At 42.2% G+C, this 17961-nt stretch overlaps 1 protein-coding gene across 1 annotated transcript in view; it reads right to left on the reverse strand.

The window, feature by feature from the left end:
- Positions 1-6187: 6187 nt before the first annotated feature.
- The window catches only part of LOC129754005 (uncharacterized), an 85521-nt gene continuing 73747 nt past the window's right edge, over positions 6188-17961 (reverse strand). Inside the window, exons 10-13 of the mRNA XM_055749859.1 lie at positions 13683-14014; positions 12434-12949; positions 11541-12371; positions 6188-6261 (exon numbers count right to left, since the gene is read on the reverse strand). Coding sequence (XP_055605834.1) covers positions 6188-6261; positions 11541-12371; positions 12434-12949; positions 13683-14014 — 1753 coding nt within the window. The remainder of the gene's footprint in view (positions 6262-11540; positions 12372-12433; positions 12950-13682; positions 14015-17961) is intronic.

Raw genomic sequence — 17961 nt, forward strand, 5'->3', positions numbered from 1 at the left:
ACCGAACGTTGATGGAGAAGGCAAGGGCGATGATACATGGCAGCAGGCAAAAGTATGTGGGGCAAAGCCGTTTTGTGCGCTGCGTATCTCACAAATCGATCACCGACTAGAGGTCTTGTGGACAACAAGACACCTTTTGAGATGTGGTTCGGTCAGCGGCCGAGACTGAGCAATCTTTGTATTTTCGAGTGCCCAGCCTATGCGCAGATCCCGAAGGAAAAGCGGCAGAAGCTTGATTCCAAGTCTAAGCGACTCGTTTTCGTGGGCTACGCGATCAACGTGTACAGACTTTGGAATGGATCGAGCAGATGCATCGAGATTTACCGTGACGTGATCTTCGATGAAGTCAGCGTGATGGAGTCTATAAAAGAGCGAGTTGATTGATCACCATCATCTATCCCGAAACTTGCTGAGAGCCCACCTGAGCCTGAACTCACATTTGAGCGGTTAGCTGATGTGTATGAGCCAGAACAATAGCCTACATCCGAGAAGCCCTTCGAAGTGCGTGCATCTGAAAGCACATTCGAGCGGTCAGCCGATGTGCCAACAACAGAAAACACATCTGAGCGGTTAGCCGATGTGCCTGCTGATCCCGATCACACTGTGGTTAACAGTGTGGTTGTTGACGATCACGGCGAGAGCGACTACGAGAGCAGCGCGGAATTCCCGGACGATGACGATGATGACCAAGATTCCGTCACCCGTGAACCGGCCCTGAGACGAAGTCAGCGAACAAGAGGGACTACACAGCGTTACGTGGCTAACGTAGTTGCTGTTGTTGATGAGGAGCTACCCCAGAACATTACGGAGCTGAAGCACCGGGAGGACTGGGATTTATGGAAGGTCGCCATCGACGAGGAGATGACAGCCCTGAAGGAGAACAAGATTTGGGAAGCGGTTAGCTTGCCCCCGGGCCACAGGAAACCTCCTGTCCAAGTGGGTGTTTATCGTGAAGGACGATGGTCGCTACAAGGCTCGATTGGTCGCGAAAGGATGTTCCCAAAGACCAGGATTGGATTACTAGGACACCTATGCACCGGTTGCCAAGATGGAGAGTGTCCGAACCGTCTTGGCGTTGGCGAACGAATTCGACATGGTCGTTCATCAAATGGACGTCAAAACTGCATTCCTGAATGGAAATTTAGAAGAGGTTATCTTCATGAAGTTGCCAAACGATGACGTTGGAAAATCGAAGGTCGTTCGATTGCAGAAAAGCCTGTACGGCTTGAAGCAAGCGGGTCGTGCTTGGAACCCGCGATTCGACGACGAGATAAGAAAGCTTGGTTTCTATCCGTTGAAGAGTGACTGCTGCGTTTACCGATCCTGCAAGCGAGGACTCACCCTCATCCTGTACGTGGATGACATCCCGATTGCCGGAAAAGACGTTTCAGAGGTTATCTGGATCAAGACCGAGCTCGGAAGGCTATTCCAGATGAAGGATCTCCTGGAAGTCAAGACTTTCTTGGGGATGACCATCAAGCGAGACTTTCCGAATAGCGTAATCGAAATTTCGCAATCAGGATACGTCGAGAAGGTTCTGCAACGATTCGGTATGGCCGATTGTAAACCCGTAAGCACACCGCTTGACACAAACGTTCGCTGGACGAAGCTGAACGATGGTGAGGTTATCACCGAACAACCATTCAAAGAATTGATCGGTTGTCTCCAATATCTGGCGACACCTTCGAGACCCGATATTTGTGCTGCAGTTAGCGCACTAAGCAAGTACCAGGCCAGCCCGACGGATAGGCACTGGCAAGGCCTGAAACGTATTCTGCGATACCTTCGAGGTACGACCGAAACGGCGTTGGTATTCCGCAGAAACGCGAAATCGGAACCACTCATAGGATATGCTGATGCAGATTTTGCCAACGACTCCGATGATCGAAGATCTGTATCAGGCCACGCTTACATGATCTTCGGAAATCTTATTTCGTGGTCGACGAAACGTCAGCAGACGGTCAGTCTGTCATCGACCGAAGCTGAGATAGGAGCCCTTTGCCATGCGGTCAAGGAAGGTTTGTGGTTAACAAACTTCCTTGGTGAATTGGCTGTGGTTAGCACTCCTTTCAAGTTAATGGAGGACAACATCCCTTGCATCCAATATCTGGAAGAGGTGCGGACTCATGAGCGGGTGAAGCATCTGGATGTGAAGTATGCTTTCATCAGAGACATCATAAGAAGCGGTCAGCTATCTTTGCGACACATCTCTACTGAAGATCAGTCAGCTGATGCGTTCACGAAGGCGTTACCAAGGGCGAGGCACGCGAAGCTGTTTAGCATTCTCAATCTTCGAATTGAGGGGAGGTGTTGATACTTACGGTTTCGGCAGAGGAAATCTTCCGCTCCGTCGGCGAAACCAAAACAGTTTGTTTTGGTTTGGCATGCTTTGAGTCAATTCGCAATTGAAACAATAGCGGTGATGATTGATGATGACAGCTGATGATGGTAACTGTGAAGCCAAACGACTCAATTTAGGTTCGTGGTAACTCACCAGTGTTGCCAGATATTCTGAGTGTTTAGCTCAGAATATCACACGAAAATGAGAAAACTTATAAGTGAGGGTATCACTTCAGTGAATAATGTAAACAGCTATCGCTTATGTTATAAGTAGTTATTTAAGGACTTGACGAATGAAACAAATAAAGTTTAACTTTATTCCACCATTGAAACCTGCGTTTTCAACCCTTGTTAGGCGGTCGAATCCCACTTTGCCTTATTGAGCAGTCATATCGCTTTTTACCCTATCGGGAGGTCTAATCCCTCTTTACTTTAATGGGCGATCGAATACCTCTTCTGATCAGTGCTAGGTTGCCTTTAAGCACTGGACCTTTCCTCCCTACTCCCTGAAAGGGAATGCATAAACACTAGCATGGATCGCCAATGTGGACTTCCGGTTCTGGACCCTATCCTCGATGCTAGGTAAATATTTGACATTTTGTAGTTAAGACAAATGTATGGTCGTTTTCAAAAGCTTTCTAAAAGCTCCCTAACTAATCTAAACTCTTCTATGAAGGAAATGGTGTCGCTATAGTGTTTGCTTAATAACTCCCATTGACGACCAAATCCAGACTGCCGCTCAGCTGACCTGATTGCTAGCTGGATTCTGCATAGGTCAGTTGTGCTAGCGATTGCTTAACATTGTTGGTTGAGTTTGGCTCTCATACACTGCACGGAAAATTAAAAAATGGTAATATTTTCCGAGATGCAGAGGTAATTTTTTTTCACCCATCTTTCTTGGTTAATTTTTATTTTTATTTTTTTCACTCAACTAGCAAAGTGGTACATTTTACCGGTTTTTTTTACACTGAACTAGTAAAAAGAAAAAAAAATTGAATAAATTGATTTTCGGCGATTTCAGTCACGTGACTGAAATCGCCGAAAATCAATTTATTCATTACCCAACCAGTCGATAGATTTTTAGAAAAAAAAATTATGGATTCACTGACAAAAAAGATACATTCTACCGATTTCTCGTTCACTGAAGAAAAAGGATCTGTTCTGGCTTGACACCTAATAAAAAGAAAAAACTAGGACACAAATTCATTCAAAATTTGATTTTTATTTACGATTGTTGTTTCGAGGATGTATGTTTGTGATAAAATTCTTTTTTTTTTCGACGATCTGGCTCGGTCAACTTCGTTTTTTGTTTATAGTTTTGTTTCCTCTTCATCCGCGCAATCATGGCCGCTGAATCCTTCCAAATTGGTTGGAAACGTTATTCTCTTCTCGGTTCGACTCATCCGACAAGCTGGGGGATAATATTATTGTCTGAGGTTGTTTCGGAATGTTGTGAGCCAATCTGTAATTTACCGTTCTGTTCCGATTTTGTGCACGAATGCAAAACTTGTTCCTAAATTAAATTACAGCTCAATTTTAATAATCGGTTTCAACTTACAGGTTTGTTTGGCTCAATCCAGGTCAACTTTACCTCGTTACAAAATTCGTTTTACCTCAAAGAGGTAGAAAGAACCTTTTGTGGATTAACCTTTTTCCTCGGTGAATTTTACCTTTATATTTTGCTCAATTAAGATGAACTTCACCTTGCTACGAGGTTAGCTTTACCTTTCTTGGATTTTCCTTTTTTCTACATAGGTGAATTTTACTTTTTTGTCAGCTCGATTCAGGTAAACATTGCCTCGTTGTGAGGTGAGTTTCATATCGACGATGTGAAAAGTACATTTTTGGATTTCACCTTTTTATCTCGGTGAATTTTACCTTTTTTAATATTTCCCGTGTGTCTTTATGGTGGGAGCGCAAAGACAACTTATATCAAGATGGCACACTACTCAAAATAACCTAGAGGGACTTTCCTGAAACCTAGAGAGAACGAGTTAAAAAATCAACTTTTGTAAATTTAAGGGAGAAAAATTGTGATGCTTAGTAATGAAATTTTAATTTCTTTTTTTCTATTTAAAACTGCCTAGTTTTAACGAAGCATTTGAATATTTCTAAATTTATAGTAAAATAAGATAAAATTAATGTAGTCGAAAAATGTGTATTGCTCATAGGATAAAATTTATTCAAAATTGAAATAAATACTATGTAGATTTTCCTCTCTACTTGTTTAAGCTTTGAATTCCAAAAAAAACAAAGGTTGTATCGAAGATCAATATGTTTTTCTGTAATTTCGTAGACTTGATTGAAAATTCGTGTCGAATATTGAACGATAAGTACGTTCATTGGCGTGATTAGTATTAGGATTATTCCCTCGAAACAAGGTTTGAAAAAAAAAATTTAAATATAAAAAAGGTTGAAATTATAAAAATAACAAATTAAAAGTGAGATAAAAGTTAATCTGAGACACAAAATGAGTAAAGTGTTAACTACGCATCTTAAAATTTGTTAAAAATGTTTGTGTTACAGGTAACCTTCGTACAGAATCATACCTATTACTTGAAATATTTTTAAATACTCAAGGTTTCATATAATAAAAATTAAAAAAAAATGAATCTTAAAATTTAATCAATTCCAAAACTTGGCCTGTGGTTTTGCTTTCTAATGAAGTTTTTTTTTGTTTTCAAATATTATGCTTTTTATAATTTTTTAAAACTGATAAATTATAACATCTAATATGCTGACCAGATTTGCTTTTCGCTCAAACATGCTGTTTATATTCAATAATATTCAATTGAGGTAACGTAATGAATATGTATTCAAAATAGCATTTTCCGTTGTCTTACTTTGAATATTTCCAAATATTTGGCCAAACACTGCAAATTATCATGATTTTAATTACCAATTAAAATACGAGTAACAACCACCAAGAATAATTCTAAAGCTGATCTAAAAGCTACTGTTCATTGTTCCAAAAAAGTTTTAAGATACAGTTTTGAGGTGCTGTTTTTTTAGTCTTTAACACATCTGGCATCGACTTTCTCAGATCGCAGTTTTATTCTTTATATATTCAAAAATATTATTTTTTATTTTGAATTTTGATCCTGAAATTCAATGGTACAGACTCAAAAATGTCGTGTTTACAAAAAAGAACAATTTCTCAAAAAACTTCGTTCTGAATAGAGAAAAATTATCCCCGAAGCTGTGCCCATTGTATGCCGATCTCATCGCGTAACCAGCTGACTGCAAATTTAATTACTTGTTTGAGTTTGATTAGCACGCTGCCGCCGTTCGACGTCCTGGATTTGGTTGGCGCAAATCTTAATTAAATTTTAGTTCCGTTTATTTTTGTACTTTTGTTCGTTGCCCAGGAAGCCGAAACCCAAAATCCGTCCGACCAACCGTTTGCGAGCGAGCGAGCCAGGGACCAATTGTCCGCAGGATTGAGATCAAGTAGGAACACGCCAAAACCATGGACGAGTAAGGAAGCTGCTGATACAGATCTCCGATTTCCGGAGCCTCGAACGTACCCACCTTGCGTTCCTCCAAGCGGACACGCGAAGTACTGGATTAAAACTTGACTTTAGCGCTCGCGGACCGGAAATTGTACCTTCCAGTCAGTGTTTTGTATTGAATTGCGCCCGAACGCCACCTTCTCTAGGACCCAGTTTTTGGGGCCCGTGGACAAAAACTTTCCATCAGAACCGAGGCGAACCGAAAAATTTTACCATTTCAACAAACTTAGCATCGGAACAAATCCCTCGTCCGGATGGCACTTTTCTTTCTGTTTGTGTTGCCGATGAAAATGAGTGGCACCACCGCACTCTGGCACAGCTGAAAAGTTGTAAGCTTATTGTTTGGCTTTTCCTCCGTTCCTTCTTTTAGTATGGCGACCGTCGTACAATTCTAGCGAGATCCGATTTTCTGCGATAGTTTACTTTGAAATTCAATTATCAATTAGTTTCGGTGCATTGTTACAATGAGACAATGGTTCGGCAAACGTTTAATTTACGACAGCGAAGATTTGGTTCCGTTTCCTGAGCCAGTCGTGGGAAAATATAAATCTGGAACGGAAATTTCATTACAACTTCTCACCATACTTTTAGTTTAGTTAGTTTAAATTTGCCTGTTCTGATTGATATTAAGCTGAGTTCTTGTTTTAAAAAACTTATTAATTTCCTGGATAACACAAATCTGATATTTTTTATAATTTTTTTTGTGTATCTCAAATTGAGATTCTGAATGAATGAAATAGATTCATCTCCCAAGCATAAAAAAAACATTATTTAAAACAATGGAAAAAATTCAAAAAAACCAGCACTCTATGACATGTCATCAAAAACAATCTTCCATACCAAAATAGCCTGCCCAATTGAAATTCCACGCTGCCCTATGGCAATAATTGCAAAACTATAATAGCTTTGTAAACAATCGATTTCAATTAAACTCATCTGCCACAGCTCAATGAAGTGTCCGTGTGCCTCCATTTGTCCCTGTTAGCTTTTTAGTAGGTGGATCCAAAGAGATGGTGGCAAAACTCGAGCGACCGTACAATTGAATCAATAATGGAGTCCTCATCCTCCTTCAGCCAGCATCCAGAAATCCCATTTCAGCGTCCTGAAACGCGGTAGATTTCCCAGGAACCAAATATCCACCAATCATCAGCCCCTCGCTCGTGCTCCGATCCCCACAAACAACAAACGACCTCATCCTTTTCCCAATCCTGTCTTTGAAGTAAGGAAAAAGCGACACCGACCGATAACGACGGAACCAACGAAAACCAACAAGTAGGAAAATCTTCCTACAGCATCCAGCTCTTCCAGTCGGAAGAATCTCGCCCACCAACTTGCGGTGCAGCATCATTGTTCTTTATTGATTCGAATCGCATCTTGTGCATCTTGCTCGCTTGTATTGCTTCTTGTATATGTATCCACACTTCTCGTATTTCGGTTGCCTGGTTTTCTTTTGCTGAAGCCGTGCCACCCTTTTGCAACCTCTTTCGTTTTCGAGACGATTCGTTTCGTTTTGAGGGCCAGGGATCCGTAACCTGCGGTTTTTTTTAATGTGAAAGTGCTGCTTCGAAACTTCACTCAAAAATATGGATTTTAAATTTTTTTTTATTTAATCGATTCGATGACACGTTGGAGATGTAGCTGGATAGGATTCAATCTTTTGAATATGTGGACAGAGCAGGTTCCTTTACTGACTTACCAAGTGGAGTGAAAGCTACCATAAACGGGGCTCGATGTTAAGTCAAATTTCGCTTGGCCGAGGGAAGTTCGACCGAAGAATACGATGGGCCGAATGAGACACAAGGCCGAAGATTATTTGGCCGAAATTTTTTCAACCGAATTGTCAGAAGACTGAATGAACATTTAGCAAAATTGTCACTAGACCGGATGGTCGAAAATTCAAATGGTGGATGTCGGCATGCCGGATTCTTAAGCGAAGCAGTCCTTAGGCCGTATAGACGAAAGACCAAATTGATGCTTGGAGCGAACGGATTCTAATCCGAATTGATGTTAGGCCAAATGATCGTTGAACGGAATGATCGTTAGACTAAGCATCCATTTTATCTAAAATTCATTCAGCCTAACTTCCATAAGACCTATCATAGGGTTGTCAGATTTTTTTCCCGGACTTATTGGGCCCGGACAAATCCGAGCAAATTTATCTAAAATTTTAGGCTTCCAAAACACCAGTCATGATTATTTGGATGAAACTCGCCTAGAAAAATTCCTTTCTGGACGTAACAATTTAAAATTATACTAACTTGCTAATATGAAACCAGCGTTGGTTAAAATACGCCAAGCGTGAAATTTCGAGTTTTGAACACCCAATACTGAGGAAACCAAAAGGTGCATGTATTGAAGCTGTAAAAACGTCCACGCCGAAAAGAAAAGCAATTTTGTTTCAAGTGTTGGGGTGAACGGTCGCGGAAAAAGTGTCGGGCCCTAAAATTGGCCACAAGTGCCGCAGAAAAAATGCGTGTTTTACCGGTTTCGTTCCGGACCTGAGGTACGAGGCTTACCAACATTGTCAGCGGCAGCAGGAACTCGACAAGCAACTGGATTAATACAGTCGATCCGACCAGCCGACCAAGCGGTCTGCCATCAGCGCGGCAATTCGACAGGAAAAGGAACGGTAAACGAGCCCAGTTCCGCAAAGGAAGAAGAGCTTCATTCGAACAGAAAATAAGAAGCAACCCCCTGATAGTCCCCAGGAGGCGCCATAGGCGTAGGGCGGCTGACTATCAAAGGCAGAGGCATCAATAATGCTATCTGCATAGAGCGGTAGAAAGGCAAGGTGGAGGCACCAGTAGTGCTACCAAAGTGGCACTCCAGACGAAGAACGACCGACCATCGAGGCGTAGGCTCCAGTAGGGTCACCAAATCGGCGCTAAATGCGTAGGGCGGCCGATGAGTGAAGCAGAGGTAACTGTGGTGTCATCCTACAGGCAATTCAGGTGAAGGGCGGCTGACTATCGAAGCAGAGCATCTGTAGTGCTACAAATCGGTGCTACGGGCGTTTGGCGGCCGATTATCGAAGGCAGAGGCACCAATAGTGTGCTCCAAATCGACCTGCAGGGCGGTCGACTAGCGAGGCGAAGGCTGCAGTAGGGCCATAAAATCGGCGCTTCAGGCGAAGGGCGGCCGAAATCAATCCAGAAACACCAACGGTGTTCCCATTATCGGCGCAGCCAGAGTTAAAATGCGGGGTAGGCAAAGCCCGAGAAGGAGAAGGTCCTTCCAGCGACTACCTACCATACAAAACCTAGCAAGATTGGTGGTCACAAATCTTAACGAGTTCACCACTAGCGTATTAGATTGGATGGTCAAGAAGTTCCAAGTGCACTGCATCTTCACCGACAGAAGGCCTTCGATGTAGCAGGAACCAACAAATTTTTGGATGTTTCAGCGTGAATTGGTTTCGGAGGAAACATCTTACCTGCATCCTTTAAAGCGTCTTCCGGAGTGCCTCAAGGCAGTCACTTGGGACCTTTGCTTTCCATTGTTCTGATGAACAATCTGCCGAACTCCCTTTCGGATGCCTTCGTATTGATTTACGCAGATGATGCGAAACTATTGTTTGTCAGTAAAATGCGCAGCAATATCTTTCACAAGAAATAGTACACCAATCCAGTTTACATATTCCCTAAGTGGCAAAAATATTGCAAGAGTAATCCGTGTTAAAGATTTAGGTACCAAATTGAATTCTGGATTGAGTTTTAGGGCTCACAGTGTAGTAGCAGATGGGATTACTTTGTTCGAAGTCGTGAGACATTTTGCTGGAAAATTGGAAGACCCATACATCATAAAAAGTTTATACGCTTCCAGCTTTGTGCGATCGCGATTCACGAGCACAGTTTGAAGGCCCATGTACCAAACACACATAAACCAAATGGAAGCTGTTCATAAGCGTTTCGTCAAATTTTCAGTGAGAAATCTTGACTTGGGAGATCGAAATAAAGAGAGAAGCATGGTGGATTCAACGTTTCTATGTTTTTACTTGACAGCGAACACATGCACTTTGCGCTTGACCATCGCAGGATGAATTTAAGCATAAATAAATAAACAGATAAAGTCAGATTCTCAATTCCGAGGATGTAATTAGAGTTTAAATTCAGAATTTTAGAGATAAGGTCGAATTTTAGACTGAAAAAATGAACTCCAGACCTAAACTAGAATGTGGATCTTTTAACAAAGAAAAATCTGAATGTAATGTTTTATTCTAAGATGTTTCAATCATATGAAATCTTAAATTGAAAGTCTGAACTTTGAATCCAGTATTTCTGCCTGAACTCTAAAATTAGCGATCACAACAAATTCCGCAAAAGTAAATCTGAGCACGATACATACAGCTTACCGAACAGCGGCTAATTTATTCAACAGTTGACATAGAGTTCAACGATGCAGCTATTTGAACGAACTTCAACAACATATTCAATCCGAAAAAAACAATTTTGGAAAGATGTCAACTCGGAACGTAAGCCTAAATGATACCAAAAAATGTTTCTAACAATAACTACAGAGAAGACTCTTTATAAAACGCATTCGAGTTTTTCGCCGAATTCTTTCGCAGTGTGTATCTTTTGAACAATGCATAAATAAGACGAGAACGCCAATTACCGTTAGAAATATTACCCGTGTTGAAAACGCAGGTTTCAGTGGTGGAATAGAGTTATCTTTATTCAGTTTCGTCAGTGAGGTCATTAGAATACAACCATATTAATTAGCGATAGCTAATTGTCACTTCCACATCTTATATTCCCTAGCCGGGAAAGTACTCATTTCTTAATGAGTACTTTGCTATTCTTACCCAGAATATCTGGCAACAATGTTGTGTTACCACGAACCCAATTTGAGTTGTTTGGCTTCACAGTGTGTTGATGTAAACATTTGTACCGTGTTTACCATCATCAGTTGTCATCATCAATCATCACCGCTATTGTTTCAATTGCGAATTGACTCAAAGCATGCGGAACCAAAACAAAATCTTTTGGTTTCGCCGACGGAGCGGCATCGAAAACCGTAAGTATCAACACCTCCCCTCAATTCGCAGATTGAGAATGCTGAACAGCTTCGCGTGCCTCGCCCTTGGTAACGCCTTCGTGAACGCATCAGCTGGCTGATCCTCCTTCTTATGATGTCTCTGATGAAAGCATACTTCACATCCAGATGCTTCATCCGCTGATGAGTCCGCGCCTCCTCCAGATACTGGATGCAAGGGATGTTGTCCTCCATTAACGTGAAAAGAGTGCTAACCACACCCAATTCACCAAGGAAGTTTGTTAACCACAAACCTTCCTTGACCGCATGGCAAAGGGCTCCTATCTCAGCTTCGGTCGATGACAGACTGACTGTCTGCTGAAGTTTCGTTGACCACGAAATAAGATTTCCCGAAGATCATGTAAGCGTAGCCTGATACAGATCTTCGATCATCGGAGTCGTTGGCAAAATCTGCATCAGCATATCCGATGAGTGGTTCCGATTTCGCGTTTCTGCGGAATACCAACGCCGTATCGGTCGTACCTCGAAGGTACCGCAGAATACGCTTCAGGTCTTGCCAGTGCCTATCCGCCGGGCTGGCCTGGTACTTGCTCAGTGCGCTAACCGCAGCACAGATATCTGGTCTCGAAGATGTCGCCAGATATTGTAGACAATCGATCAATTCTTTGAACGGTTGTTCGGTGATAACCTCACCATCGTTCAGCTTCGTCCAGCGAACGTTTGTGTCAAGCGGTGTGCTTACGGGTTTACAATCAGCAATACCGAATCGTTGCAGAACTTTCTCGACGTATCCTGATTGCGAAATCTCAATGACGCTATTCGGGAAGTCTCGCTTGATGGTCATCCCCAAGAAAGTCTTGACTTCCAGGAGATCCTTCATCTGGAATAGCCTTCCAAGCTCGGTCTTGATCCAGATAACCTCTGAAACGTCTTTTCCGGCAATCAGGATGTCATCCACGTACAGGATGAGGGTGAGTTCTCGCTTACAGGATCGGTAAACGCAGCAGTCACTCTTCAACGGATAGAAACCAAGCTTTCTTATCTCGTCGTCGAATCGCTGGTTCCAAGCACGACCCGCTTGCTTCAAGCCGTACAGGCTTTTCTGTAGTCGAACGACCTTCGATTTGCCGACGTCATCGTTTGGCAACTGCATGAAGATAACCTCTTCTAAATTTCCATTCAAGAATACAGTTTTGACGTCCATCTGATGAACGACCATGTCGTATTCGTTCGCCAACGCCAAGACGGTCCGAACGCTCTCCATCTTGGCGACCGGAGCGTATGTTTCCCAGTAGTCCAATCCTGGTCTTTGGGAACACCCTTTCGCGACCAATCGAGCCTTGTAGCGACCATCGTCCTTCACGGTGAACACCCACTTGGACAGGATGGGTTTCCTGTGGCCCGGGGGCAAGCTAACCGCTTCCCAAGTCTTGTTCTCCTTCAGGGCTATCATCTCCTCGTCGATGGCGACCTTCCAGGAATCCCAATCGTCCCGGCGCTTTAGCTCAGTGATGTTCTGAGGTCCTCATCAACAACAGCGGCAACGTTAGCCACGTAGCGCTGTGTAGTCCCTCTTGTTCGCTGACTTCGTCTCAGGGCCGGTTCAGGGGTGACGGAATCTTGGTCATCATCGTCATCGTCCGGGAATTCCGCGCTGCTCTCGTAGTCGCTCTCGCCGTGATCATCCACAATCACACTGTTAACCACAGTGTGATCGGGATCAGCAGGCACATCGGCTAACCGCTCAGATGTGATTTCTGTTGTTAGTACATCAGCTGACCGCTCGAATGTGTTTTCATGTGCATGAGCATCGTCTAGCTGCTCGGATGTGGGCTGTTGTTCTGGCTCATACACATCGGCTAACCGCTCAAGTGTGATGGCCTCTGGTGGGATCTCAACATTCTTGTCGATGACCAGCTGTTCATGAACAACATCGTCTCGATTAGGCTCCAACAACAAATCAAGGCAGTACTCGTTGTTCAGGAGTTTTGCTCGGGCGAAAACCTCCCCTGAAAATGCAAACTGTACTTGCTTTCCGAGAAAAGTAACTCTTTTCCCGTTCTCGGTGCACTTTCTGACCGAAAGTAAGTTGTCCTCCAAACCTGGGATCACAAGTAAATACATCCAACAGTATAATTGGAACAATTGACTTCCCAATTATACTGCTCAAATGCATTGTTCCAGTTTTGAAAGCTTTCAATATCTCTCCGCTCTTCGCTGTTGCGATCTCAACTGGCTCTGGAAGATTTCGAACGCCCACAAGCAGGTTCTCGTCTCGCACCATATGCTGACTGGCACCAGAATCGATGACAAATCTAACATTTCGTTCATTCTGGTGGCTGAGGTTATCAGCATGCGAATGTACAGCATATTGCTTTCTCGAACGATGTTTTCTGGTAACCCCAGATAAACAACCTCTTGCAGCTTTCTTTGCGTTCCCTCTCTAAGCCTTCATTTCGCGATGACTTCGAGAATCTGCACTCTCGGCAGGAATCCACAGCAAAAACTGGTCCACTGCGCTAGCGACTAACCGTCGCCTAAACCACTTCGTCCAAAGCACCCACAACAGTGTCCAACCATTGAAGACGAGCTCACGCATGTTAACCACATGCGCAACGCAACTCGAAAGCACGAGAACAATCACCTCGGCTTGCAGCTTTATAAACTGTCCAGTTTCTCCAACGATTTTATTGCTCTGAAGAGTCGGAATGAAACCTTCAGCAGCATGCGCCCAATCTGGCTTTGATGCACTGCTGAAGTTTTTGGCAACTAACCGTCGCCCAAAATATCTCCAAATCCATAGGAAAAATAAACTGCTGGCTTAGATCAGCTCACGCTTGCTAACTGCAGCGTAGCTCCACATCTTGAGAGTAACACTCTCCAACAGCTTCTCCCAATCTCCGATACGGGCTAATGCTCCATCTGGAGCATTCAGACCTGACCAATCCTGGTTACAGATCCCGAGAGTCCTCCTCCCGGCCGTCGGAAATGAAACCATGCTGCTAACCGTAGCGCGGTTCGTGTCGGCATCGAGAGTGACCCTCTCGGAACCCGACTTCCCGGCCTCGAACTCCAGTGGCACCTTTTGGCTGACCTGAAGCATCTCGTGACCTCTGCTTAGACGATCCTCTGCGCTGGTGGCCCTCTGCGCATGGGTCAGCTCATAACTGCTGACCACAGCGCACAACCACAGCACGAGAGTAACCCTCTCGGCTATCAGCACCACCCAATTAATCCGGGGTGGACCTCCTGACCATCGCGCTGCCCGGTTGCGGATCCAGGGAATCCTCCCGGCCGTTGGACGTGAGCTCACGCATGCTAACCGCAGCGTGGCTCGTGACGGCATCGAGAGTAACCCTCTCGATCCGCGAACCTCCCCGGACTCGAGCCTTGGCGGAACCTCCTGGCTGGCCTGGGACATCACGCTGGCTGGTATCTGCGCTGGCGGTCCTCCATCAGCTGGCTGGCCCTCTGCGGTGGTCCTCTGGCTGGTGGCTGGCCCCTCGACCCGGGCTGGTCCTTCTGCGCTGGCTGCTGGAGCACTTGCCTACCGCAAACTGGTAAACTTGAGAGTACCCCTCTCACTAGCTCGTTTTTCCAAAAATCCAGACGTATCTGGGCCCATAACCTGTTGAAAACGCAGGTTTCAGTGGTGGAATAGTGTTATCTTTATTCAGTTTCGTCAGTGAGGTCATTAGAATTCAACCATATTAATTAGCGATAGCTAATTGTCACTTCCACATCTTATATTCCCTAACCGGGAAAGTACTCATTTCTTAATGAGTACTTTGCTATTCTTACCCAGAATATCTGGCAACACTGTTGTGTTACCACGAACCCAATTTGAGTTGTTTGGCTTCACAGTGTGATGATGTAAACATTTGTACCGTGTTTACCATCATCAGCTGTCATCATCAATCATCACCGCTATTGTTTTAATTGCGAATTGACTCAAAGCAAGCGGAACCAAAACAAAATGTTTTGGTTTCGCCGACGGAGCGGCATCGAAAACCGTAAGTATCAACAACCCGAATTCACAACAGCGATATCTGATATACGAAAAAAGATTTTAACGCTCAACGAATCGTCAAGTTGTGGCCCTGGGAAATACCAAACTCATTCTTGAAAAAATGTGTGAGTCAAGGATCCCTCACACTTCCTCTTCCTGAAGATTTGGAAAATCTCGCATGTTATACCAATACACAAGAGCGGCTCCAGGCTCACCGTCCAAAACAATCTCAAGATACCAACTTTACAGAGTTTGTATCGAGAACCACACAGTGGATGCTGCAAGGTTTCCAATTTGACTTAATATACACTGACATGTACAAAGCCCTTGACGTGATCAACATAAACACTCTACTTTCGGTATTGTGCTAGAATGGTGCTAGTTCTTGTCTTCAATGGATTCGTTCGTAGCTGATCAAAAGAACGCTATACGTCAAATTGGAGAACGTGAGATCTAGTACTTTCTCGGTTAACAGTAGTGTTCCACAACGAAGTCATTTGGGACCCCTTATTTTCATTCCTGTTATGAACGAACCTCCTGAAGTTCTGACTGATGTGTTCGTGCTGGTTTATGCCGATGATTTAACAATGTAGATATTATGAACATTGAATCTGTATGTGTTGTCCTATGCAAGATTACATCATATTTCAAACCTCTGGCATAGAGATTTTTTGTTCTTTCCTACAGTAGAAGTTAGGAATCTGAAGTTCCAGTTTAGAATTTCAATATAGTTGCAAAATCAAACTATTATTATGAGCTGAATCTGAAATTTGATTCGGGATATTATTAATGTGTGACCAAATCCGAACTGGATGCTCAGAACAATCTGATATGTATAAAGTGGAAAGTAAACTCGAAACTGAGTAAAACTTTACAGTTTGAGGTATGAATGAGCTTTAAAAATTTGGGTTTAGGACAAACCTTGGGTCTGAGCCAAATGTTATAGCTGCATCTAATTGGTAACTCTGATAATTATTTGAAAAAAAAATTATATTGTACTCGCACCCATATAACGAACGCATTTGAGTAGTTCCAATACAATATGATATAATTGAAACATTCGAATAATTGCAAAGATACGAGGAATTGAGAAAAGGCAAGAGGAGGAATATAGAAAATATAAGTATGAAAATACAAAGATTGAATAAGCTTTCTGGAATAAAAACTAGTAACCTGTATATTGTCTGAGGCTATCAATGGCTTAGCAACTACTCATTCAAGATTAACAGAGATCATAACTGAGGTGGGTATTATGAGAAATGCTCAAATTGTATAATTGAATTTGTGGAGTTATGACAAGAGTACACTCTCAGAAAAGGTTGAGAAGCCAAAAAACTTTGTTTTTGAGAAAAAAAATTCTGATTTTCTGTTATTTTACCTAAAAATTCTGTGAAAGTTTTTTGTGATGCTATTTCCATTAATTTCAATGAAAGTTCATGAATAATTGTTTGTTTTTATTTTAGATTGGAAAAGTCAATAAACATTACCAATCTTATCATCCTTTGATAATCCAAAGTAAAATATCTAACGTTTATATTGGCCAAAGGAATTATAACTTTGAAAATCCGTTCAAAATTCAAAAATTCTGAATAATATGGTGATTTTTCTAAGTTCTGTGTTTTGTAACATCTAATCTGTGATGAAAATTGCCTCAAAAATTATGTGAACTTACAATTTTTTGTTTTATTTTGGCAATCTGGATGATAAGTTCTATTTGAAGAAAATGGGAATTGAAAAAAGTGGATAAAAAATATAAAAGTAGATTCGACAATAATCTTTTCAAGAAATTTTAAGCAAACCAAAAGAGAAACGACTCATAAATTGCGCAAGTATCCGAGCCGATTAAATCTATTCGATTTTTTAAACCTGACAAAATCCGATCATTAGATTTCAAATTGTTCAACCCACAACTCGGGCAATATCCGCACAAAATCCAATTATTGAAAAGATAAACTAAAAGAAAGTGAAAACACTTGATCACCGAGGCTGAATGGTGATTTTTCATAAGCTGGAAGAGTCTGGATAGCTTTTAAACATTTTCATTACAGCCTGTTTTGTTGTCAGTTTTCGTAAGAAAATTTGCTGTCCCGACTAAGTAGAATAAACAATCCAAATGTTTTAGTATTTTCCATGAAAAATTTGCATTATCTTGAGACTTTTATATCATTTGAGAATGTTAAGTTTAAAGATGTGTAGTGTCAGAGTATATTCTTTTTTTTTAAATTACCTTTAACATTATGAACCATACTATGTTTATGAAGTATTACGTTAGGCAAGTATTAAAAATTGAAGATTCATATTCACTGATCAGTTTTAAATTACGTTGTGATTTATAGACAATTTGTAAAAAAAAATACAAGTGTTTTCAGAGCTTTGAAAACCAATCATGATATAACTTAGAACTAAAAATTTTCTAGATGCGAATTTTATTGAAGAAAGTTGAATGACGATATACTTTCAAAACAGTTTTTCCCCTGAATCAAAGCAATCGAAAGATTCCTTTTAATTCAACCACGGTACCGTGGTTGAATTAAAAGAAATCTTTCGATTGCTTTGATTCAGTTGAATCATTCAACCAAGTAGGCTCACAACATAACAGAGTTTTACCCCATCAACACCATCTGAAGGCTCTTCCGACCTAAACGGTTACCGATTCCTGATCTTTATAGTTGAAATCTTTGTAACAGGTCGTCGCATCTCTCTTGGATGATGATGGTAAAAAGTCTTATTGGGAAGATGAAACTCTACTCCCACCAGCTGTGAAGCCGTGAATCCTTCCCGAGACTCCCGAGACGGACAGACGAAGGAAGCGACCATCATTGTGTTGTGGTTTACCGAATTCCACCACCAGAACTACTATTTCCCTCGTCTTACCATTATTTTGTGTGAGCAAAACCAACAGCGTTTTTATTCTAGTTTCGATTTCTATCTGTGGAAAATCTTTGTTCCGGTTTATGGGGGGTAAGCTGATGTGGATTAAGGGATAGTGCCGGAGGAAAGTCGTCACAGCATTTGTGGTGCAACTCGCTCGCTCGCCTTTGAGGAATACTTAGGTAGCGAGAACAAGGGACCGAAGGAAGAAAAAAAAGGACTCGAAGACAACCA

Source organism: Uranotaenia lowii, chromosome 3 (assembly GCF_029784155.1).
Source record: "Uranotaenia lowii strain MFRU-FL chromosome 3, ASM2978415v1, whole genome shotgun sequence".
NCBI lineage: Eukaryota > Metazoa > Arthropoda > Insecta > Diptera > Culicidae > Uranotaenia > Uranotaenia lowii.